This window comes from Benincasa hispida, chromosome 11 (genome assembly GCF_027475165.1).
Source record: "Benincasa hispida cultivar pf3 chromosome 11, pf3_genome.v1.1, whole genome shotgun sequence".
Lineage (NCBI taxonomy): Eukaryota > Viridiplantae > Streptophyta > Magnoliopsida > Cucurbitales > Cucurbitaceae > Benincasa > Benincasa hispida.
In genome coordinates, this window is record NC_143488.1 from 84073832 (window position 1) to 84100053 (window position 26222).

Consider the following 26222-nt stretch of genomic DNA (forward strand, 5'->3'; position numbering starts at 1 on the left):
TGTTGTGCAGAGTTGAGTTGAGTTGGTAATTATTGTCTGTGTTTATTGTGCAGAGTTGAGTTGAGTTGGAGGATCTGATGCAATTTTTTTGTGAATGAGATTAGTTCTATTTTTTTCTGTTTGTTTTTTATTCCATTCTTTTATTTTTTTAGTTTTATGCTTTTCTATTGTTGATTAATTTTCAAATATACACGTATTTTCTCAAATCATTTATGATATAAACTGGACGATCTCAATTTTTTTTCTCAATTTGTAGAACATAATAGATTATTTTTCATATATTCTTTTCAAAAACTGTAATAATTCTAATTCTCTTCGATCAGTAAAACATACCAACAAAATATATTTCATATTGCTACTCAATTAATTGGTATATTGTATATTGTATGTATATATATTGAAAGTATATATATTTCATATTGAACATTTGTATGTATATATATATCCAAAAAAAATTCACAAAATATATGTTCTTTTCGATACTTATAATATTAGTTATATTTACAAACACAAAAATTACATATTTTCAAGTATGCAAAAGTTATCATTCTTTTCGACATGACAGTCCATTGTCCATTTGTTATTATCCAAAAGAACTATAAATAAAATATAGGGGTGTGGTCAGTCTACATGTTTCTTCCTAGTAGACGGAGGCAGTACCTCTTTCATGCGTGTTCTGGTACTGTAAGGAAGCAATCTGTCTTCTGAATGTCTGTGACAACGAGGTCAATAAGGATGACCTAATCATTCTCATCTAGGCCATCAATGCTGTATATGGCATTTACTACTTCCTTCCGACGCCCGAACTCCAGCTCATACTTCTCCTTTTGCCACGATGCAAGTCTACCCATGTGTGTGCTCTGCATTTCAACAGTCGATCTCATGATGTCGATCATTTCAGCTTGGAATGATGACCTCTTCCTCTTATTGCCTCGAGATGACTCAGTAGGTACACTCGCTCTACCTGTAGATTGCTTTGCTGGCTCTTCATCTATTTCATCTTGATTTAATGGTGATTCTATCTGGCGAACCTCAGAGGTGTGATAGTCCTGTGATCCAAGTCGAATCTCATCTTCAAACTCTCTGAATGCATTCGTCGCCATCACGTATGGGTCCTCACTTGATTGCCCTATTGCTCTGTCTTTCTCAAATACGGTGGAGAGGTCATCGTAATGTGGGAATGGCTTGTTCCACATCCCCTTCGTATTGGGATGACTCTGCATTGATACACATACACATTATTAATATTTATATTATAACACGTATCCGTACATTTTTTTTTCTAGAATCTTACCCGAACCCAAAGATCAAAAATCTCCCTCTTGACCTGGACACATTTGAACTCCTCGTTCCAACCGAACCCCGACTGACTTAACATCTCTGATACTGCGTTGTATTGTTTCTTCAGACTCCTCACCTTGCACTCAATGGTGTTCTGATTCAGTGCGCACCCAGGCACTTTCTCATGCAGAATTCGCTATAAGTGTTGTAGGTATCTTGGTCGAAACGTCCCATTATCGGACCTCCAACCGGTCTCCACCAAATACAATAGAGCTTCCACCAACTTAGCGTCCTCCACCTTCGACCATACGTGTTTAGACCTCTTACCATTACCTGCCATTATGCTGCATGCATACGTTTGTTGAATTAAAAGATGCTATAAATTAAACACATGCACAAACAAAGGATAAACTACTGAAACTATATGTTCCAATTTAACTTGTTCACACAGAGTCTTGGCACAAAACATTTTCACGACATACATGGAATGTTCCATAATTAAATTCTATTCAGTAGTAAAAGAAAAGTAAGTAATGAACATTGAATAATCAGGCTCTTTGCCATTGAGTAAACATTTCGACTGCTAAGTCATCCCTAAACTTGGTCCATTCCTCTGATGATTCAACAAATTCAATATGATCCCCATCAAGACCAACTGATGCAAAATTCTCCTCATCGGGCACGTCAAGCATTGCACCGATTCCCATCTCTTTTGTGATCAAGTTGTGAATAAGGCAACATGCAGTCATTGTTCGACATTGGACTTGTATTGGGTAGAATGATTTTCCCCTAAGAATAGCCCACCACTCCTTTAGCAACCCAAACGCTCGCTCAATAATGTTCCTTGCTGAAGAATGTTTCATGTTGAAAAATTCTATTGCAGTTGTCGGTGCATTTCCTGCTCCACGCCAATGATGGTCTCGTTCCCCTCTGTACGGTGCCAAGAATCCTTCAGCGTTGGGGTATCCAGCATTACATAGGTAATAGTATCCTGTACACGTTTCGAAATGTCATGCACATGTGTTGTGGCAGGTACACATGTTTAAATAACGTATACGGTTATTATAATACCCTTTGGAACCCTCAATCCGTACGGTCGCGAAACCGCATCCCTAAGAACCCTTGAATCGGCTGCAGACCCTTCCCAACCTGGCAAAACGAAGACGCACTCCCCATTTTGATCACACACCGCAAGAACGTTTGTGGCAATTTCTCCCTTTCTCGTCCTATATCGAGGTCGATCGACGACACTAACATTCACTTTAATGTATGTGTCGTCTAACGCACCTAGACAATTCTGTTTCTCTCAAGTGATCAGAATGAATTAAAAAAAAAAAAAAAAAAAAATCTATCGTTGCATGCATATTTATGACATATTCATGTAAAAAACTGAGTACTTTTTGTACCTGAAACCACTTCCATCTTCCATCGGTGCATGTATTTGTGATCGGTTCTGGTTTTCTTAACAAAATTGTGTGAAGTTGTAAGACTGCCCTAAGAACTGCGTTGAAATATCTCGAAACTGTCTCACCAGACCTCGAAAAGTTTCTACGTACCACTCGATTCTTGACATCGTGTGCAAGAATGTGTAGGAATATCACAACCATCTCTTCAACGTCCATACATCTTGTTGGTTGCAAACAACCAGTCGACCGTCCCATATTACATAGAATCGTAAAGGTACGTCTATCCATTCAGGTGCTTTCACGACATGCCAAGTCACTCTCGTAAATTAGGCGAAAAAAGGTCAACTGCCTAATGCAGTGCCTAGCATATGTCGATTATCTCTCTATCCTTCGGTAGTTGTTCAATAACGTGATTAGTGTTATGAACAACTGTATTTGAGAGTGCAAAATAATTCTCATGATCGAAAAGAGGTCTTCAACAGTATCCATCTTTATAGGGAAATGGATACACAAGTTATTCCTGAAAGGGTAAGGTATTTGGCGGATTATGTTTCATGATTAAGAAAGAATAGCAAACGATGTCAAGCGTCGGTATTAGGCATATTGGGTTATAGTTTAGATTTATGGTGTTATTTCCCAATGAGGATCTCGCTCATGAGAAGGATCTCGCTCATGAGGAGGATCTCGCTCTTCATAAGCGAGATCCCCCTCATGAGCGAGATCCTCCTCATGAGCTAGATCCTCATTGTTTTTCACCCATTGAAATGAACTTATTATTAGATTAAAAAAAAATTACATAATAGTACTATTTCACCCATAATTTATAAAAAATTTGAGAAGTATCAGATTAAAAAATATAATGTCGCCAACCATTAATAAAAAAAATTGTGAACTAGTGTTTCAAAAAAATATGACCAACAATTAACAAATAACATATTTTCATAAAAAAAAATAATAATAAGTCCTAAAAAAAAGGGAGATACTCTCTCAAAATAACAAACCTCCTCAAACTAATTAGGAATGATTTGTGCAATTAGTTTAGACCCCACAAGAAACATAAAATAATGATAGTTAGATTAGAAATAAAATAAAATAAATTGAACTAAGAAGTAACCAACAAAAAAAAGAAAAATTGAACTAAAGAGTAACCAACAAAAGCATACCTTTTTTAGTGGAGAAAGACAGTGGAAATATGAAACGTGGAAAAAGACAGTGGAAATATAGTGGAGAAAGACAGTGGAAATATAAAATGTATGAGTGGGAAGTCATCTATAAATAGAAGAGGGAGAAAGGAGTGGTTGTTGGATAGAGTTGGATGCATTATTTAACCTCATTAATTAAAGAGTGAAATTAATTTAAGTGTTAGTTGAAAGTAAGTAGCTGCCACGTTGGTAGTAAAGCCAAGTAAATACAAATAGTAAAGTCAAGTAAATAGAAATAACATATTTTCATTAAAAAAAAAAACAAAAAACAATGAGGATCTCGCTCATGAGGATCTTCATGAGCGAGATCCTCATTTCTAGCGAGATTTCCTTTTAGAGCGAGATCTTCATCACAAAATTAGCGAGATTCGCTCATGAGAAGGATCTCGCTCACGAGGCTGCTCTCGCTCTCTCCACTCTCGCTCTCTCCCACTTTCTCGCTGGTCTCGCTCTCTCCCACTTTCTCGCTCAAAATCTTGCTCTCAATGATCTCGTTGGTCTCGATCTCAATGATCTCGCTCTCAACGATCTCGCTGATCTCACTCTCAACGATCTCGCTCTTAGCTCATACTTCTCATTTTGCCACGATGCAAGTCTACCCATGTGTGTGCTCTGCATTTCAACAGTTGACATTTCTAGCGAGATTTCCTTCTAGAGCGAGATCTTCATCACAAAATTAGCGAGATTCAGCCCACATTTCTAGCGAGATTTCCTTGCATAGCGAGATTCAACCCACATTTCTAGCGAGATTTCCTTCTAGAGCGAGATCCTCATCACAAACTTAGCGAGATTTCACTTATACAGGGTTGAAATTTCGACTTATGTACAACCCTTTAGACATATTGTTTCCAAGTTTTTTTTTTTGTTTGTCGAGTTATTTATGTCGAAACTTCAACCTACGACAACCCTAATATACATTGTTTCCAAGTTTTTCTTTATTTATCGAGTTCTCAACGTTTGACCTCTACATTAATCCAATTCTCAACTCTCGACTTCTAGCAAAACAACAATATTTCTCTAATATAAAAGGTCTAATATTTCTCTAATATAATAAGTTTTAAAAACAATCATATTAATATAAAAGGTCCTAGTTTTGAGGGAATAAAAGAGGAGAGTTTTGAGTGGGGAAAAAAGGGGTTTTAATAATCTATAGGTTTTCTTTATGGGCTTAACAAACATGGGTAATAAATACCCACCCAACTCAACTCAACTCATACCCATTTATCAAACACCCCCTTAAATATAAAAGATTTTATTACAACCATCAAATCTTGACTAATCATAACCTTTCATTGAAAGGGTTAACAACTTAAGCTATAGACATGAGATACTGTTGAAATGAACACTAACTCGATTATACTAACTCGACTAGCATAGTGTACTATCGACCTCGAGGTAAAAAGTTAACTCTCCTATCTCACATATTGTGTAACAAAAACATGAGACACTGCTGCAGCTACATAAGAAGTGTTAGACTGAGCCATCCTTGATAAATGCAGACAAATTCCAGCTACATACTTTGATGGCAAAATCACGACTTTCGAGTGGATTGCTGCATCCGCAAAGCCTTGTCTGGATAAAATGGAAGGATACGATTTCAGGGTTTGCTCCAGGCTATCTTCTTAGAGATTCTGCATTGTGGAGCAAAAGATCGCTACAAGATCGATAAATGGTAACATTATAGTGAAACTAAATGAAGTTTCAATTATTAACAACCAATTACACATTTAAAGATGGTGACAACTCAACTCAACTCCACCCAACCTACCTGAAATAACTGAAAATTATATAACTATTTGTCTTATCATCTCTACTTTCAATTTCATAGGGTAACATCCTCATGCTCCATCATAAGTTCGCCAAAAGCTATTTTAATTCATAACTTTTTAGCCTTTGTATGATTAGTTATAGGAGTCACCTTGCAGAGAACAATCTTTTTTTTTCATTAGTCCGTGGAACAATGAACATTTAGCTTCAGAGAAGAAAGAAGGGGGTAGAGATGTACCGGGAAGGTTTGGATTACGTCTAGGTTCAAGTTCAACGCCTATCCTTTATTTATTATCCTCAACAATGCTGTAATATTTTTGGCTAACTTATATTTTTTTAATTCATTCTTGGTTTCTCGTTAAAATAAAAAACTAATTGCAGAAATACACAACCGCATACCAACTCTTTCTTTGATGACAGCAGCACACTCAGCACCACCACAATTGTGTGCAAAGTTCAAGATGTCATTGTACATTGCAACAGAGGGTTTAATTCCAGCATCATTCATCCACTGCAATACCTGTACATAAGTTTGTTTAAATTTTCTATATTCCTAGCTGGGATTATGATGAAAAAACTTAAAAGTCGTGTCATGTTATTCAATGGAATCAAATGTCGGCGAGTTCAATGATTCTCTATTTATATATTAATAGAAAGCAAAAACTTAATTAAAGGGTGAAGGTGCTAACCAAAATCGTACCAAACTCCACAGACTAAAAAACAGTTGCACTGTTTGGATTTTCTCTAAAAAAGAAACAAAACAAAAAACAAAGAGATAGAGACAAAACATTTCATTAAATATTTAAAATAAATAAAAGACTTTTTAGGCCAAAAGACATTTCCAAAAAAGAAAATGTACTGAATTAGACACCGTGTGAACCTCTTTCACCATATCAATTTGCATTATACATTCAAACGTTTCATCCTGCTTTAGAAACCATAACTCTTGGTATCTAAACTAAAGATTCAAAAGAATTTAGACTATCATGTATAGACAAAGGACTAATCATTCTTGTGGCACTGCTCCAAAGTCTAGGCTTGCTAACAAGTTGCTTTAGTAGTACTACTGAGATATCAGGGGAAAAAAAACATGAGACAACTAATGTCCAAGTAATAGACAACTTCTATAGTCAAAGACATGGATATATATTAGTATGAACAGTTTTAAGGGCTTTGAAATGTCATGTTATCGAAATATAAAGCGTACCTCAATGTATTTTCTCCACTTTCCAGCAGACAAAAGGTTCTTCAACAAGATTGAGTAAGTACTAATATTGACACTGGATCCCAATGCCACGAATCTGTAGAACAGCTGTAGTTGGGGATAAAATATCTGAGTTCAACAGATTACAAGGATACAAACAGTTGCCATATCTAAATCATGTTCATAGATATCATACTTTAGATGATCCGGAAAGGGAAAAAGAAAACTGAAGTGAAAGAATGTGTAGAGAATTTTGCTAAACTCCCAACATTAACCAATAAAAATAATATACATATACACTTTTATTTTCCAATTACCTTCATCATAATCTCCGTCTTTCCACTTTTTCCCAGAAACTGCAGAAGATGGTTAATAGTCCCAAGTGAAACAAGATGAAAAGAGGGCTCCATAAGATTTATTAAATCAGTTGCTTTCCTCCAATCTCGTAGTCTGCATATACAGTTCAGTAATTAGTTTCTTAGTGAAAGAATGAACATAACAAGTAAACCTGAAAACCTTATGTGCCCAAATGATCCAAAGCAAACTGGGATGCCTCTGACAAAGTTGTAATGATTCTTTACAACTGTAATCATAAGTGGTAATCATGTTAAAAATTTGAGGATGATGGGAAAACTACGCCGCCTAGATAATTTGATAATGCTAGACATAGTGGAGGGGAGACTAGTTAGGTAGCTACTGCCTTTTATGGCTGGTTGATGTAAGTTGAGGGGTTGCTAGTAAATTCTGCCAGTCAGGAACGAAACCGAGGGGACTGACAATCTTTATGTGTACAGGAGGCGGAGTAGAGAATACAGTCCAAATAATAGGAGTCAGAGAGAATAGGCCTCTCAAATGTGTGAAATCACATGGGGTTTGCAAACTCAATGCCAAGGTTTAGAATTCAAGATTCAAGGTGATAGATCCCCACGTGTGGAAGCTCCCTTCTGACAACCTTTTTATGCTAAACTGCAACAGAGGAAAGAGAAGGGACTGTATTTCCAATGCACAACTGGAACAGGGAGCTGAAAGGGCAATTGGTAGTGTAGGAGGGAAGTGAAAACAAAGAGCAAGATATAAAAGTTATAGTCAGAAGCACCTGTATTCCATGGTAGGATCGACTTTGCCACACAATGAAATAAGAAGGATCACTACAAGAAAGTCGTTTGTCATAGTGGATTATGGGGCAACCTTCTATTTCATTGCATTGCATGACACCTAGTTGATGGACCGGCATTACCGATGATGGAGATTATAGTACGGGGTGAATCGGGCGATGGTGTGTTTTAGGTTGGTGATTAAAGGTGAGGGCGCATTTGCAGGAGTATAGTTGTATCAGTATGAAAGAAAATACAAATTAGTAATAATAACAAAATGATAAAATAAAATTGACAGCCCAACTAGTCAGAAGCACCTGTATTCCATGGTAGGATCGACTTTGCCACACAATGAAATAAGAAGGATCACTACAAGAAAGTCGTTTGTCATAGTGGATTATGGGGCAACCTTCTATTTCATTGCATTGCATGACACCTAGTTGATGGACCGGCATTACCGATGATGGAGATTATAGTACGGGGTGAATCGGGCGATGGTGTGTTTTAGGTTGGTGATTAAAGGTGAGGGCGCATTTGCAGGAGTATAGTTGTATCAGTATGAAAGAAAATACAAATTAGTAATAATAACAAAATGATAAAATAAAATTGACAGCCCAACTAGAAAAGAGTCTTACACTAAGAAAAGGACTCCAACCCAAAATAACCGCACTTACTGATAATTGCAAAACAATGGAATGGGCCAATTGTGATGAATACCAAGGGCAATAGCTAGACTCTGGACAATATGCGAATTAACTAGAAGCCATTACTAACGAAGTAAAGAGTTTTGGCAAAGTATTGATGGGCATACTGGGGGTGGAGAGAGTCCATACAATTGAAAACAAATGAAGGGTAGTTAGCTAGACATTAACTGTAATAGCCTTTAGTGCCAGTTAAGAGGGTTGTTTATGAGTAAAAAATTCGTTGGGAAGTTAAATGAGTGAACGGGCAGTTGATACATGTACGTGAGGTAGAGTACGAAAACCTAAGAAAAATGTTAAAAGAGTTGAGAAGAGACCAAGCCTCTTAAATGCCTGAATTCTCGAAACATTCAACTTAGTAAACATTCACAGCTATACCACCCAGTCAGATCACTTCATCCAGCCAAACAATTCTGTTCTTTTCGGAGGATTACAAGGATCAAGGTGAGTCTACTTGATCAACCAAACCAAATGCTCAATAAATTTTCTACTGAAGGCAGTGAAGTAACAAGGAATTGTTGATTATTTCCTTTATTGTGAAATTTTATATTGTACTTATTGTATTATATTTGCTATATCTTATTCTTTCCTTATTTGTAATTATTTTATTCTTTCCTTATTTGTAATTGGGTATTTCTTCTATTTAAGAAACCATTTCCTCCTAAGATTAATAAGAGAAAAGAATAATGGTTTTTAGCATGGTATCAGAGCAACAAAATTTTTGAAACCCTAAAAACCAAAAAAAAAAAAAACCTATTTTTTTCTTTTTGAAACCCTAGAAAAAACCCAGTCTTCTGCCGACCGGTTACCGCTGTCCGTCAGCTATAATTTTCCTAGTTGCTGGTTCTTTTAAGCTTTTGTGTTGTTTTTTTTTTCAAATCTACTGATTTTGTATTCTGGGTTTCCTTTTTTCAACGATATGTCGGACACTAAGGTACCAATCATTCGAGTTTGCGACCATTGCAATAAACCTCGACATACATGTGAAACTTGTTGGAAACTTTATGAAAAACCTGCGAATTGGAAAAGTTCTAAGCAACATGCCTCTAATGCTAATGTTGTTGACTCCAGCCCGTTTAACAAAGAGCAAATTGATCAAATTCTAAAGCTGCTACAGACCAATTCATCATCTGATAATCCTAGTGTTTCCTTGGCACAATCAGGTACTTGTCCTCAAGTTCTCTCTTGCCTTAATTCATCTCCATGGATTATAGACTCTGGAGCTTCTGATCATATGGCCAGTTCCTCTTGTTTATTTGAATCATATTCTCCTGTGTATTGCAATGAAAAAATTCGCATTTTTCGATGGCAGCTTCACCTCTATTGCAGGAAAAGGAACTATTCCTTTGACTACAAAACTTATATTACGTTATGTCCTTCATGTTCCAAAATTAGCTTGTAACTTGTTGATCATCAATCATCCTAGCATGTTGATGTGCTAGGATGATTGATGATCTCTATTACTTTGATGAAGTTTCTGCTAGTCATAAAAAAGTTCAGGGCTTGAGTAGTGTTTATTCTCCTTCTGTTAAAGAAACTATCATGCTTTGGCATCGTAGATTAGGGCATCAAATTTCTTTTATTTAAAGAATTTGTTTCCCGATTTATTTAAAGGATTTGATTGTTCAGTTTTTCAATGTGAAAGTTGCATTTTTGCCAAACATCATCGATCCACCTATTTGCCTAAACCAAACAAGGCTTCATCACCTTTTTCCTTAATTCGTACTAATGTTTGGGGTCCGTCTAAAGTTTTAACTCATAGTGGTAAAAGAGGTTTTTGTTCGGTTTTACAATATGATAGAGACTCAATTTCAAACTAAAATTCGAATTCTTCACTCTGATAACGGCACTGAATATTTCAATGAACAATTAACCAATTTTTTGCAAGAAAAGGGCATTTTTCATCAAGCTACGTGTCGTGACACGCCTCAGCAGAATGGCATTGCTGAGCGAAAAAGTAGACACTTGACGTTGCTCGTGCCCTTATGTTCTCTATGAATGTTCCAAAATATTTGTGGGGTGATGCCGTTCTTACAGCTGCATATCTGATCAATCGAATGTCGTCTAAAGTTTTGAATTTTAAAACTCCTCTTAATCACTTCAATGAGTTTTTTCCTAATAACCGGTTGTCTTCTGATTTACCAATTAAATTGTTTGGGTGTACTCCTTATGTCTATACTTCTCCTCTTTCTCGAACTAAGCTTGATCCTCGAGCCACTAAATGCATTTTTGTAGGCTATATTTCTCATAAGAAAGCTTACAAATGTTTTGATCCTTTGACCCACAAGTATTTTGAGAGTATGGATGTGTCTTTTTTGGAAAATCAACCTTTTTTTGGCCCAAATTTTCTTCAGGGGGAGATATCTAACCTTTAAGATAATTTTTGGGATACTTTATCTCTCCCAAACATCAGTGGTCCTACCATTATGAGTCTAGTCCTACGATACCAACTATGGAGAGTTCTTCAGGGGGAGAAACACTACAAAATGACTCTACAAGTCAAAATCCTGAACTTCAAGTTTATACTAGAAGAAACTTGACTCAAAGAGTCCAAGATCAGACAATTGACTTATCACAGAACCAATCAAATGCTCCGATGAATGATCCAGAAGATCCAGGTATTAGACACTCTACTCCTATTTCTCCTAGTTCTTCATCTCCTTTTAATCCTTTACCTGATGTCTCTGATCTTGATATTCCAATTGCCCATAGGAAAGGTACTTATAAATGCACCAAATATCCCATTGAAAACTATCTTTCTTATCATAGATTGTCCGTATGTCATAAAGCCTTCACATCCAAAATAACCAACCTATTTGTTCCAAAGAATATACAGGAAGCCCTAAATGATTTGAATTGGAAATTAGCAGTGATGGAAGAGTTCAATGCACTGAAAAAAATTGCACATGGGACATAGTCGAACTACCAAAAGATAAGAAGACAGTGGGATGCAAATGAGTATTCACGGTAAAATGTAAAGCTGATGGAAGTATTGAAAGGTACAAGGCCAGATTGGTTGCCAAGGGGTTCACTCAGACCTATGACATTGATTATCAAGAAACATTTGCTCCAGTAACTAAAATTAATTCTATTAGAATCTTGTTGTCTGTGGCAATTAATTTTGATTGGCCACTTTATCAACTTGATGTGAAGAATGCCTTTCTCAATGGGGACCTTGAAGAAGAGATTTTTATGGACTTGCCACCAGGTTTTGAGGTGGATCTCGGGATTAACAAAGTGTGCAAGTTAAAGAAATCATTATATGGGCTTAAACAATCTCCCAGAGCATTTGAACGGTTTGGAAAGGCAGTCACAAGCTATGAATTCAGTCAAAGTCAAGCTAATCATACTATGTTCTATAAACATACTAGAAGTGGTAAGTTGGTCGTTTTGATAGTGTATGTTGATGATATCATTCTTACAGGTAATGATGAGACAGGACTGAATATCTTGAAGAAAAACCTTGCTAATGATTTTCAAATCAAGGACCTAGAAACCTTAAAGTATTTCCTAGGAATGGAGTTTGCCAGATCTAAAAATGGCATTCTTGTTAACCAGAGGAAGTATATTCTTGACCTACTGAATGAGATAGGTTTACTTGGTTGCAAGATAGCAGAAACTCCTATTGAGCAAAATTTAAAATTGGTTGCTGCAACTGAAAAAGAAGTAAAAGAAAAGGAAAAGTACTAGAGGCTTGTAGGGAGACTCATATTACCTCTCTCACACACGTCCTGACATCGCTTTCGCAGTTAGTGTAGTAAGTCAGTTCATATATGCTCTTGGGTCAGTTCACTTTGAAGTAGTTTATAGAATTTTGAGATATTTGAAAGGTACTCCAGGAAAAGGTATATTATTCACGAAGCATGACCACCTAAACATTGAGGTTTACACTGATGTTGATTGGACAGGAAGCATGACTGATAGAAGAACTACTTCGGGGTATTGCTCTTTTGTTGGAGGAAATCTGGTTACATGGCGAAGTAAAAAACAAAGTGTGGTTGCAAGAAGTAGTGCTGAAGCAGAATTTAGGGCATTAGCCCATGGTATTTGTGAGGGCATATGGATAAGAAGACTATTGGAAGAATTGAATTTCTCTCAGACAATGCTAATACGCATCTATTGTGATAACAAGTCAGCAATTTCCATTGCCCACAATCCAGTCCTTCATGATAGGACCAAACATATTGAAGTTGATAAACACTTCATAAAGGAAAAGATCGATGCAGGAATAATATGCATTCCCTTTCTCCCAACAACAGAGCAAATTGCAGATGTGTTAACCAAAGGTCTTCCAAAGTGGCAATTCAACAAGTTGATTGACAAGCTAGCTAGGAATGATATCTTCAAACCAGCTTGAGGGGGAGTGTTGATTATTTCCTTTATTGTGAAATTTTATATTGTACTTATTGTATTATATTTGCTATATTTTATTCTTTCCTTATTTTTAATTATTTTATTCTTTCCTTATTTGTAATTGGGTATTTCTTTCTATTTAAGAAACCCTTCCTCTCAAGATTAATAAGAGAAAAGAATAATGGTTTTTAGCACAAATATTCTAGCGAAATATGTGTAAAGAAAATAAGTAATATACATACATGCAAAAACTTACATGCTACAAGCTGACAACATTTCAAAGAAATTGGCATCGTTGAAAGGAATTCCCTTCTCCTTCATAATTTCTGCCAGAATAAGAACGTTGGAGGCCTGGTTTCCCTTATTAAATGCTTTCATCAAAGCAGAGCATGCTATAGAATCTAGTTGAATGTTGTTTGTTTCCATTTCATGATATAAGGCGCAAGCTTGTTCCCATGTCTCTGATATGAAAATTTAATTACGAAAACTCAGTATCAAACAACCTCTATTAATACTGTCAAATCAGATCAATGAATTGAAAAAACCTACCAGATGCACTATATGCATTTATCATTGCTGTATATGTAACTAAATCAGGACAACAACCATTCCCCTTCAATGAATTGAACAAAGATTCTGCTTTCACAAGTTGACCCTGAAATGTATGAAAATTAAACAGTCAATAAAAGATTTATCTCAATTGACGGGTAGGTAGTCTAAATGAGGGATGTCTCTTGTCTTGCTAGAGTACTCACCTGCTTACTATAGGCACAGATCATAGAGGAGTAGATCTCTTTGGACAAAGGAATCCTTAAATCTACCATTTCTTCGAAAAAGCAGAGTGCCTCCTCATATTTTGACATCCTACAACAACTACTTATCAAGATGGTATATGTGACAGAGTCTGGTTTAGTGTTCTTGTTCTTCATTGATCTATACAAATTAATTGCCTTTTCATATTCACCAATATTCATATAGCTCCCAATAGCTGAATTATATGCAATAGTGTTCAAATGAATTCCCCGAAGCTCGGCTGCCGAAAGCACAGAATCTATATTAACCTTTTGACCAAATCGTCCACAAGCAGCCAAGAGGGTGCATATTGAAACAACATTTGGATGAATTCCATCTTGTTCCATCTCACGTAAGATGTCAACTGCTTGAGGTAAGTAGCCATTAGATCCATATGCATCTATCAGTGCATTGTAGCTAACAAGATTTGGCTTGCATTTATTTCTCTTCATCATATCAAACACTTCTCTAGCCCTAGCAGGCTGCTGAGATCTTCCAAATGTACTAAGTAAAGATGTATAAGATATAACATCCGGGCGAAAACCACTCCTTTTCATCTCATCAAAAACTGAAAAAGCTTCTTTATCCATCCCATGGGATGCATATGCACTTATTAAAGCATTGTACGAAACAATGTTAGGTTCTATACCTTCCCCCAGCATTGCACTAAATACAGCTTTACAATCTTCAATCTGCCCACAAACAGAATAAAGATGAATGATGCTTGTAAATGTCACAACATCAGGACGACATTCAGCCTTCTTCTCCCGCATGGAACTAAAGATTTCAATGGCTTGTCCATATTGTTTAACCTTTATCAAACAATGAATCACAATATTAAGTGTAGTTGTGTCAGGTCGAATGTTTGTGCCTTTCATCAATTCAAAATATGACAAAGCTTTTGAATATTGAGCCCCACTTTTGTATGCAGATAGAACAATATTGTGGGTCACAAGATCAGGACCAACCCCATTGTCTGTCATTTTCTTGCAAACTCTCAATGCTTCTCTCCAATTTCCACAAGATCCACATGCATTTATCAAATTATTAAACGTTGATCGACTAGGAGGGATCTGCATCAATAAGGAAATAATAATTTTCATAGTACAATATCTATATTGATAAATTAAAATTTAAAAATTAATTCACATGAATTCATTAACATTGTTATGATATTCACAGTATTTTTCCATAACTTTATTCATTATTTATTATCTTTATCATTAACAGTTATTTATATGCGAAAATAAACAAGAATGACTATAATAGAAACTGAACAGTTAATCTTGTAACTAAGTATTTTTAATGTAAATAATATTGCACATAAGTTCAGGCTTTTGTACAGAAGGGACAGAGACCTGCCAAAACATGAAATATGATCCCAAAAAGGCTAAAACTAGGAAAGCGAGGACTTATATCGTCCAACCAAATAGAAAACTATGCATCTACCTCTCCCCTGTAGAACATTGCAGCTTTTGAGCATGTCACTCCACCCCAATAATTTGCAATCCATGACACACCACGATAATAAATTTCTCTTTTATTCCTTTACAATGTGGATACCTCCCTCTCATGAAACCTCTTTCTTCTCTTTAACCTTCCAGAAAATCTTCCCTCCCCATGCTTTTCTTCCATTCAAGACTGTCCTTCCAACCTCTTTTTGGTATTAAAGAAACATCTTCAACTAAGAGATGGTGTGTGGTTTGATAATGTTCTTCAACTGTTCTTTTCTACACAGACTACCAACTAAACACACCAAAACCACACTGAAGAACACCATCGAGGTTATTATCATCCTTACATTGGATGCTGAAAGATAGGGACATCCTCGATCAAATTTGCTAACATATGGCTCTATCACCATTTCTTTGAAGTGACAGTGGGAGAGTTGGGGAAGAACCTTATTCATGGTGATCTGGGCATGGACTTGTGCAAAAGTTAAGGGACTCAAATCAATAACTTTTTTTTTCCTTTTCGATATGAAATAGGGGCTCAAGTCAATAATTAAAGCACGAAATAAATCATCCTCTCATGCAAGTTAGACCATGTAAATCTCCATTGATCAGTGGAGGTCCACAATGCTACCTCCTCAATAAACTTGTTAAACTTTCTCGTAGATCTAGAAAATCCCCCACACTCAATTTTTTCATTACCAAAAAGCCTTCATCTCCCTACCTCATAAGCTAGGTGTCACAATCGCACCTTCGAAAGCTTCACTAAGCGATTGTGTGGCACTTGTTCTCACCCACGAACAAGTCAGCCAATTCGAATTTGGATCGTCGATGACACACCGGGTGCCTCTTACAACCTCCACCTCCATTTCGGAGAAAACGGTTTTAGAAAACGGGTTTAGAGGAAAGGTTTTCACAAACGTTTGAAAGCATGTTTAGAGAGAAGAAAGTTAATTATAAGACTATAAGTAATAAGGGACAGCAACAACTTAATATCTTATAACTCTTAGATATGAAGGTATGATGATGTGTCTTGCCCCCATATAGTATAAGGAAAGTAAAATAGCTAGGCTAATGGAATACATAACATGAAAGCATAAAAAGGGGTTGGTTTAGGCATGCAGCCATGGGCAACACGCCCTAGACAAGCATGACCGTGACATTCTCCACCACTTAATTTGTTGACGTTCTCGTCAACCGACCCTACTCGAACTCAGCAATTTGTAGAGCAGTTGTCTTGAAGTCTTCAGCGTGCTCCCAACTAATTTCTTCGTCTTGGAGGTCCTTCCATTTTTCCAGAAACTCTATCGTGTTTTTCATCACGACAAGCGAACGTGTCACAACACAACATCGTCCATCGACATGATCAGGGTGATAGGGCTTCAAATTTATGTGGATGACAAGATGAATCTCCATCCACGAAGGTAATTGAATCCGAAAAGAGGCTTTCCCGACCTTGTCAATGATTTCCACGGGTCCTTTGTAGCTCCTCACAAGGCGTTCTCTTTGGCCTCGAAATCGAAATTGTTTTGGGTGCAACTTGACTCAAACTTTTTCTCATGGTTGGAACTCCAGATGTCTGCGCTTCATCTTCCCCCACTTGTTCATGTGCTTCGATACTTTCTTTATGTAAGCACGAGCTTCGTTGGAGAACATTTTCTGGCGAAGTTACGAGTTTGAGTACTTTTACTCGCATAATGGTGGTCTACGGCGTGTGACATGAGTGGTTGTCTACCACAAGCAATCTCTTGATCAATCCCCTTTTGTGAAGGCGAGGGGCTTGTGTAAGCTGTCTGGCTTGACATCGTGACATTTTTCCAAGACACATAGAGTGTCTTGAGGGACTTTCTCTTCCGTGGTATATTTATGGGCAAGACCCTTCTTTAATTGAAGGGATGAGATCATTTTTACCCCATTCGGCTGTTTGACACTAGTTTGAACAACAGTGGGCATTGACCCGATGATCACTAAGCATTTAGTGAGGGGTACCGGTATTACTTTGTATTCAAGCAAGAATTCCATCCTCAACTCCACGTTAAAATTATCCATCTTAATGATCACGAAATATGCAGGGCCATTCCAATCTCCCAACTTAACGACTGCTCTCTTTATCATTCCTGTAATAGGCAAGGCGACAGAGTTCACGACTTTCATTTTTCCTATGTCTCTCCTAATGGAGGTTCAATCGCCTGGCTTTTGTCTCTGACATGAAGTTATGGGTGGCTCTAGAGTCAATCATGGTACTCCTGGCCGATCTCTGATTAACCCAAGCATCCACGTACATCAGGCCCCCTTTCCGGGATCCTTTTCCATCCTCCATGTTCTTTTGAAGAGCAGACAAGAATTTCAGAGCCCCTATTTGAGGGCTTTCATTTCCTTCTGCTTGCGTTGTCTCGTCCTCTATGTGAACAGCTCCATCTCTCGAATCTGAACATAACAAGGCCTCGACGGCATTAAAGGTCGTTCAGTTCGAGCTTTCGCTTGCCTTGTGCTGCCCCTTGCATATATAATAGGATAAGGGGCGATTAAAAATTATGTTGATTGGGCCCCTACCAGCATTTGCAGTCTTCTGTTGGAATGGTTTACGATCCCCACTAGTGTTCCTGTCTCCTCCACTATTTCTTAGTGGGCTTGGGCAGTTGCTCTTACTTCCTTTCAATGGGGGCATCGAGTGTTGCCTCACATCTCGAGGTTCGTGGGTTAAGTCAAATAACCGTCCGACCACTGCATATGCGGCTAGGAGGACCTGTACTCGCTATTCATACAGTTCTATTTTTTCCCACGGTTTCAAGCCTTCACAAACTAGAAAACTTTGTTTTTTTCGGATATATCCCGTATGTCCAACATGGCCCGACAAATTGCTTCACATAGTCCTTAATAGTGTCAGTATGATTCAATTCTCATAGCTTACGTCTTGCCAAAATTTCAACATTTTCGAGGGAAGAATTGAGAACAAAATTCCTACGTCAGTTTATCCCACGTGGCGATGGTGCATCGACCCTCTTCGATGTCCATGAAACAGGACCTCCACCATAACTTCGCATCCTCTGCCAAGAGCATGGTCGCCAAGGTGATCTTTGACTCTTCAGCAACTGTATTCGTAGCTCTGAAGTACTGTTTCATATCAAAGATAAAATTTTCTAGAGCTTTCGCATGACGAATCCCATAGAAGGGCTTAGGCTCAGGTACTTTTACCCTGTTGAATTGGACTGCACCTCCAGCTGGGGCTTGGTTTCCCATCACTCTCATGGTGAGGTTTACTCTTGCACTAATGTCCGCAATCTCTGCCCTAATAGTATCGAGAGCGGCTCTAAAGTCTTCGAATACCTCAACCACCATCTGAATTGTCGCTTTTTGCAAGTTGTCTAGTTCCTCACCACGCTCCTCCATATGGGCAATGCCACAACAGAGCCCATCGAGCTGTCCCCACGCTCAAATGTACCAGTTCTCATAGCCTTTGCTTCTAGGATTTCAACCCTCGTTAACAATTCCTTGACGGGCATTCCGTCCAAGTGGCCAACTACTGCATTAATTCCATCGACCTTGTCAGAAACTTCCTGTAACCGACTTTCTAGGAACTAAACCTGATTAGGGACTTCCATTAGATAGAGCATTTGCTCGTCTATCTCGACCAACAGGTCAACATGGCACTTGCCCTAATTGTTTCGTAGCAGACATGATCACAACTTCTCAACTTCACGAGCCAACTTGGCTCTGATACCAATTGTCACAGTCGCACCTTCGAAAGCTATACTAAGCGATTGTGCAGCACTTGTTCTCGCTCACGAACAGGTCAGTCAATTCGAATTTGGATTGTCGATAGCACACCAGGTGACTCTTACAACCTCCACCCCCCGTTTTGGAGAAAATGGTTTTAGAAAACGAGCCTAGAGGAAAAGGTTTTCGCATACGTTTGAAAGCATGTTTAGGGAGAAGAAAGTTAGTTATAAGGTTATAAGCAATAAGGGACAACAACTACTTAATATCTTACAACTCTCGGATATGAAGGTATGAAGATAAGTGTACGATGATAAGTCTTACCCCCATATAGTACAAGAAAAGTAAACTAGCTAGCCTAATGGAATACATAACATGAAAGCATAATAAAAAAGGGTTGGTTTGGGCATGCAGCCATGGACAACACACCCTGGACAAGCAAGACCGTGACACTATGCACCTAAATTGCCCAGCCTAATTCCTGATCAGGAAAGGTAAACAAAACATAAAGAAAATGAGCCCTCAACTAGCTCTACAGAAGACACTTTACATCTATACGGTAATTCCATACCATCAAAATACCTCCTAAAGCACCTACAACCTCAAGAGTCGAGAAAAAAGCAACTTAATCAACCCCCTTCTTCCCTAAATACTCCGAATAAAGTTCACGTGAAAACTGGCCACTTGGATTCTAATAAAATAACCACATTGAGATTTTTTTTTTTTTCTTTTGGAGGAAAAAAGCTCCTAAACCAACATTTTCTTACCCCTCCACCAAGCCATTAAAGATTCCAATAAAATTATTTTTTTAAAAAATTAAAAAAAGGAAGAAAAATTCATGTGTAAGGAGTCGAGTCCCTAGCTTTTGCAGAGCCATGCTTCCCATTGCAAATAACAGAATAAAAAATTCTTTAACTCCCTTGATCCTTTCCTTAAAGAGCCCTCCTCCTCCTCATGCCCCTCCCTCTCATAGATTGAGGAATAGGACTATCAACCAAAAGAAGCCAGAGGCTGAACTTCACTAAGAAATTAAGCAACCTAGCCTAGTCACTAAAGCACACTAAAAAGTATCAATTCAAGAAGCAAACAGTAATGCTGCTAAAGGAATCAAGTGTGCAAAAATAAAAATAAGCTACAAAGGTTGCTCAACGCCGACAGGAGATGAACTTGATGTCTAAATAAATAAATAACTATCTCGCACTTCAGTATAAATCCTAGATCTGAACATAGTGAAATGCAAAGACAAGAAGGTTGCTCACAGTCAGTCAGAGGCACTAAGATCTTAAGGGAAGTATATAAATACACACAGCAGCACGTAGCATGTCATCCATTATATTCATCGCCCAACGCCATTGGCCTGTTCTACCATGTGCATTGATTAGGGCATTGTAGGTCTCGACATCAGGTTTGCATCTAAAAAGAAATATTGTTCAATTAACAATAATTGAATAGAGATCAGAATGGCATCACCACAACAAGTAAAGCAACAAGAAAACTTTCACAGTACCATATAAGAAACATAATTCAATACTTCAACGATACATGACGAATCTAAGACCTACCTCCACTTTTGCATTTCAAAAAACAAACCACGCGCTTGATCTATTCGGTTATGTCTAGCATGCAGCCTTATCATCATATTGTAGATATCGTTACGGGCACAATAATTCCGCTGGTTCTTCATCCAATCAAATACTTGAACACAGTGTTCAATGGACCCATTTTGAGTCAACTCCTACACAAGAGGAATTAACGGTTGAGTTGAGAAATGCAAAATTTTCTCACTTAGATACATATACTTCCCCGCAAATAAAATTCTTGAAGTAGAGAACAAAAATCTTGTTAACTCAAGTTTTCATAACGTAAATGGAACTTATTCAGGATGGTTACACTGACTTACACCAAGCTTGTAGAATCATACCAGTCGGAAGAATTAGAGTTTAACCATTGCACAATAAGCTGTTAAAAGGAGACAGAGAGGAAGGGCGATGATACCTTCATAAGAGCAGGATAATTCTTTCGAGAAAATCGTCCAACCCAGCAATTTAACAAAGCCTCGACATCACCATGGCGTTGTAACTTCAGAATCCTTTGAACAACCTCAGTGACCGTCCAGTCCTTCTGGAATCGTTCGCCCTCAACTCGCAACTGGTACCGCCTGGGAATATCGAGTTTTCTGAGCCCATTAACGAGATTTCGAATTTCGTGCTTGCCATTGTCGTAGTCTACTAAAACTTGCTTTCTCTCTTCGAACGCCGACTCGTTCTTCGAATTCTTGCAAATGATGAGGGTTTTAGGAAGGAGAGTGGAATTCAAGCTCCGACCAATCAAATCGGCCGGATAGGAGATTTTGTGGTGGTGAGAGGAGCAGTAATGGCAGTGTGGTGGCAGTGACGCCATGGATTAGAGACGGAGAAAGAACATGAGAATTGAAATGAGCCAAGCGAGCAGCGACCAGTACAAGTATATTTAATAAAAAAAAAAAAAAAAAAAAAAAAAAAAAAAAGAGCTTAATTATAGAAAATAAATTTTAGGTCATAAAATATTTGTCCAAAACTTCGATAAAAGGTTACTATATGAATACACGAATACAGCTACACGATATGAATACAATCGAATACGACGATTCGTTAATTTCTAAAAAAACTAAAATATGGATACATCTAAGAAAATATATTTTTTTAGTATATATATTTCTAAAAAAAAGAATACTGATACATTGAAGATATATTTTCTTTTTCTTTAAAAAAATCTATGATATAGATAAATGTAGCATACAAATTAATAACAATAGCATAAAATAGAACACAAACACTGAAATATAATACAAAAAAAACAACATTTAAGATGTTCAAATACAATAGTTAATAAAATGAAATAAAAAAGTGACTCATATTACAAAGAAGAAGAAGAAGATTAGACGGAGAAGTATAAAGACAAACGAAGAACTTCTTAATTGAATTGTTAAAGATATCTAAATGGTTTATATTTTGGTAGACTTTGTGGAGACTCAAATGTGAAGATGGAAATTATATGATTATAGTCTAGGGTTTGGTCCGTTATTTATTTTTGTTTCTTTTTAGTTTTGGACTCGAGTAGTGAACTTTTTAAATAGGTTGCCTAGTTTTAGATTGCGAAAGATTAGATGAGTTGCTTGTCTTTTTTCTTTTTTAAAAAAAAAGTACGCGTAGAAATAGATACGTCAAATCGCGTGTCAGATACGTATCTGGGAAGTATCTAGAAGTATCGGTATCCGATACGTGTTTGATACTGATTCTTTGCCTCACATGAAGTATTTGTGCTTCATAGCTTTTGAATCATGTGTAACAATTTAGGTCTTAATTATTTGATTTATTATTTTTTAAAATTAAATTTATATTTTCATCTCTAAATTTCTTCATTAAATCCCATTTGGGATCCATTTTATTTTAGATTTTTATTTTTGAAAATTAAGCTTACAGACACTACTTCCACCTCTAAATTTCTTCATTTGTTATCTATCTTTTATCAATTAATTAAAAAATCAAACCATATTTTGAAATTAAAAATGTAGCTTTTAAAAATTTGTTTTTGTTTTTGAAATTTGGTTAAGAATTCAATCATTGTACTTAGAAATATGCAAATTAAATTATTGTATGAAATGAGGAGAAAATAGATTTAATTTTCAAAAACAAAAAATCAAAAATGAAATGGTTACCAAATGGGGATTTAGTTTTTTCTTCTTAGTACAATAGAAGATAGGGGATTCGTGAACCACAAACTTCATAGTCGTTAATACATTTCAAATGTCAGTTCAACTATCCTCGTTTTGACAGTAACAATTTAGTCTTTAGACTTTAATAAATAACAATTTGATTCATATACCTTACCATTTGTAATGTTGTAAAAAAATATTATTAAGATTTATTGAAATTTTGTACCCATGAAATGAACTAGTCAAAAGTCAAATTTATAAAGACTAGGTCTAACAAAAGTTGAAACTTTATTTTTACGATTTTTTTAGGTTAAGGATTAAATTGTTACAATTTTTAAAGTATATCAAATGAATTATTATTTATTAAAGTTTGAGAACTAAGGCCCCGTAACCATTTGGTTTTTTGTTTTTGAAAATTAAGCTATTTCATACACATTTCTTACAAGGATTTGTAACTTTCTTAAATACAATGATTGAAGTTTTAGCCAAATACAAAAAACAAAAACAAATTTTTGAAAGCTACTTTTTTTAGTTCTTAAAATTTGGCTTGGTTTTTTAAATCACTAGTGAAAAGTAGATATCAAATGAGGAAATTGGGAGGTGGAACTTAATGTTCATAGACTTGATTTTCAAAAACAAAAATAAAAAATAAAATGATTACCAAACGAGACTTAAATTATTACAAATTTAAAAATATAGGGATTAAATTGTTACCAAGTAAAGTTCATGAACAATTGTTATTTCTATGAAAGTTTAGAGACTAAAATTGTTTTTAACCAAATTTATATTTTAGTTTATGGTGTTTAAAATTTATTTCAAATTGGTCCTTAAATTTTAAAATTAAACAACCAAATGCCTAATATCTAATTAATCGTAAAAAAAAAAAAAATAGTTTTTTAAGATAATAAAATAAAAAAGGAGTATGTTTTTATTTTTATTTTTTTAAAAGAAAATGTTTAGTTGGTTTTTTACCTCCCATGATGAAAGTCATGCTCAGCCTAAAAAAAACTTTGATACAAAATTACATTTATGGTCTCACTCCTTAAATACAATAGAAATAATTGTATTGTAGTTTTCATTTTGGATTAATTTTTGGATGTTGCTTCCTCTACGAATGTTGTTAGTTTTCTTTTTACCTCTAAAGAAGAAAACACAGTAGCCCACTTCCTTACTGTTTTGGCTTCTTCTTCTGGTGTTATTTCTATTTGGAACTGAGCCTTCCAAATTGTATTCTCTACCATTATTCACGAGGACCTTTTAATGTACTGTTTGGGGGGTGTTGCTCGGTCTTAGCCTGAAAAATAAAAATTATTATTTATCCACTTTTCTTTTTTCTTTTTTCTTTTTTTTAAGAGAATAATCAACTTTTTCTTTACCTACTTTTACCTTTCAAATTTTACGATTAATATATTGTCCCATGCAATACCTTAAATCGAAATAATTAAGAGCTCATTTGATAATATTTTTGTTTCTTATTTTATATTTCTTATTTTTTAAGAAATTGACTTGTTTGATAACTGTACAACACCTAAATCCCTCTCAAATTTAGTGGCTTTGGTATCACTTGGTTATGCAATATGGATTGCATGTAATATTTGTTTAAAAGGAATTTCAATTAGCTCAAGAATGGGAATGCAAAATTGAAATTTGATGAGGAATAGTTCTTCATCTCACAAACTCCAAAAACCAAAAAGTTATCATAGAATTCCCTCAAATTTACTCTTATTTTGGATCTTATTGTCCAATCTAAGGGCCAAGAGAATAGTAGGGAAGATCAAATGGTGGTCTACAAGCCTTTGGAGAGAAGGTTCAACTGAATTTGTTGTTGATTTAAAGAGTTCCTCAAAGGTTGTAATTCTGGAACCCTATTGCTTTTCTTATGAATATGCATACTTGTAAACTAAAATTAATATAGTTAGTGTGCTTAAGATCTTAATTGTTTCCGCTTGTTGATTGTCAACACCATCAGACACAATACTTGATATTTAAAAATGTCAAGATCAAGCTTTTTTCTTGTTAGTCTTAAAATGTCAAGTGATAACACTACAACAAATTCGTTTAAAGATTAGGGTTTTCTTATATGTTGTACTCTCAGTCGCCCTCAACCTTCCCCTCTTTCCTTTCTCAATTTCAGTCTCTCCCTTGCACATCTCTCGTAGTTTATCCCTCTTCTTATTGGGAAATTTATACAGATGACCCACTTTTTGGGTCCAAAATGTCAAATGACCCATTTTTTAAAAATAATATTAATTGACCCTCTGCTGACATCATCGTCATAACAGATTATGTAAATTGCCCTTGCACCAGCCTCACGAGGTAAGTCTCACTCTCGCTTGAAATTCCCTGGTTTGATGTGATTACTCGTCAGTGTACGAATGATTTGACAATTTTCACGAAAGAAGTCTCAAATCAATAATACCTAAACACAATACAAGGGTGATTTCTTTAAACTCTAAACTTCATTTTAACGGTGATTACTTCTCTGGTTTTCGACGATTTTTTGTTGAACGGAGATTTTTCGAATGAGGATTTTCAAGACGAGGCTTTTTCAAAACGAAATAGGTTTTTCAGAAAAGTGTTTCATTATTTTGAGTCTGTTTAATTATTTTTGCTATGTTATTTCTGGAAAGGTAGCATTACGAGATTTTGTATTAAGAGAGAGAGAGAGAGCGAGAGATAGAACAAGAGTGAGAAAGGGCAAGAGTAAGAGAGAGAGCAAGAGTAAGAGAGAGAGCGAGATTAAGAGGAAGCTGGATTACGAGAGAGAGCGAGATTAAGAGAGAGTGAGATTAAAAAAGAGCAAGATTAAGAGAGAGCGAGAGTACACTTCAATTGCTTGTACAACTTAATGACAAATATTCTCTTGCTTTGTAGGATGACAGAAAAGTGTCTACTTATTCGATATGGAGGTGATTGAGATGAGAATGAAAGTTCGTGTATTGGAGGACAGTTGACAGGATTCATTGTGCCTGTTTCATTGAAGTATGAAGAACTTAAATCTCATATTTACAAGGTTACAAATGTCAGTTCTTCAGAGTTTAATCTTATACTGAAAGTTAAATATAAGCTTGAATATGAAGTCCCTCCACAATACATAACGAATGATGATGATGTTCGCTTCCTTCTTTTCCAAGAAAACCTTAGTAGACTAAGGTTATCTGTAACGCTGAAATCGAATGAGGACGAAAATATTAGAATGAGGTTTAGAAATGTGAGTAATGATGATATGACTGTGGACAGACAATACGAGGAATCATATCAGTTTCGTCAGGAAGAGGATGATATTCCATTGTCAAACAACACTGTACCATCAACATTATCACTAAACAATGATCGCACTAATCCAGCAAGATTGAATTCAGAATTGAGCGGTACTTCAGTTGTTGGTAATGAAAAACCATCTAGATTTGATTATATGGATTGTGGTCATCCAGAGCAAAGTTGTGGTCCTTCAGGATGTTAATGAGCAACCAACAGGATTGGATGAAATGGATCGTGATTATGGAGATGTGCATTGTTCTAAAGCAGCTTCAGTGGTTCCACCATTTGTGTCTTCAAGT

General features: G+C 36.2%; 2 protein-coding genes across 4 annotated transcripts; both read right to left on the reverse strand.

The window, feature by feature from the left end:
* Positions 1–455: 455 nt before the first annotated feature.
* On the reverse strand, positions 456–3402 carry LOC150032970 (uncharacterized). Its single transcript, XM_090307416.1, has 2 exons — positions 1295–3402; positions 456–1217 (listed from the first exon to the last, which is right to left on the reverse strand). The coding sequence occupies exons 1-2, from the start codon at positions 1376–1378 to the stop codon at positions 741–743; spliced, it is 561 nt and encodes a 186-aa protein (XP_090163542.1). The 5' UTR covers positions 1379–3402; the 3' UTR covers positions 456–740.
* Positions 3403–5109: 1707 nt separating this feature from the next.
* Positions 5110–21474, reverse strand: EMB2654 (Tetratricopeptide repeat (TPR)-like superfamily protein). 3 transcript variants are annotated; one of them, XR_005485491.2, is made up of 10 exons: positions 20964–21416; positions 20531–20703; positions 20276–20381; positions 13764–14873; positions 13558–13663; positions 13265–13469; positions 7178–7443; positions 6864–6968; positions 6056–6176; positions 5110–5520 (listed from the first exon to the last, which is right to left on the reverse strand). XR_005485491.2 is itself a non-coding variant. In XM_039047828.2 (10 exons), exons 1-10 carry the CDS (start codon positions 21366–21368, stop codon positions 5504–5506), a joined length of 2481 nt encoding a protein of 826 aa, XP_038903756.2. In that variant the 5' UTR covers positions 21369–21474; the 3' UTR covers positions 5110–5503. The 3 variants fall into 3 exon arrangements, 2 of the variants coding, with proteins under 2 accessions (XP_038903756.2, XP_038903755.2); XM_039047828.2 differs by having other exon boundaries at positions 7178–7310; positions 20964–21474; XM_039047827.2 differs by having other exon boundaries at positions 5110–5543; positions 7178–7310; positions 20964–21415.
* Positions 21475–26222: the final 4748 nt, after the last annotated feature.

Excerpts from the sequence above, each read along its gene's own strand:
- LOC150032970 (XM_090307416.1), bottom strand. The coding sequence starts at position 1,378 with ATGTTAAGTCAGTCGGGGTTCGGTTGGAACGAGGAGTTCAAATGTGTC. Across the intron at positions 1,218-1,294 it reads TTTTTGATCTTTGGGTTCGG|AGTCATCCCAATACGAAGGG; the intron begins GTAAGATTCTAG and ends GTATCAATGCAG.
- EMB2654 (XM_039047827.2), bottom strand. The coding sequence starts at position 21,368 with ATGGCGTCACTGCCACCACACTGCCATTACTGCTCCTCTCACCACCAC. Across the intron at positions 20,382-20,530 it reads TTTGAAATGCAAAAGTGGAG|ATGCAAACCTGATGTCGAGA; the intron begins GTAGGTCTTAGA and ends ATTTCTTTTTAG. Across the intron at positions 14,874-20,275 it reads ATGACATGCTACGTGCTGCT|ATCCCTCCTAGTCGATCAAC; the intron begins GTGTGTATTTAT and ends TTATTGATGCAG.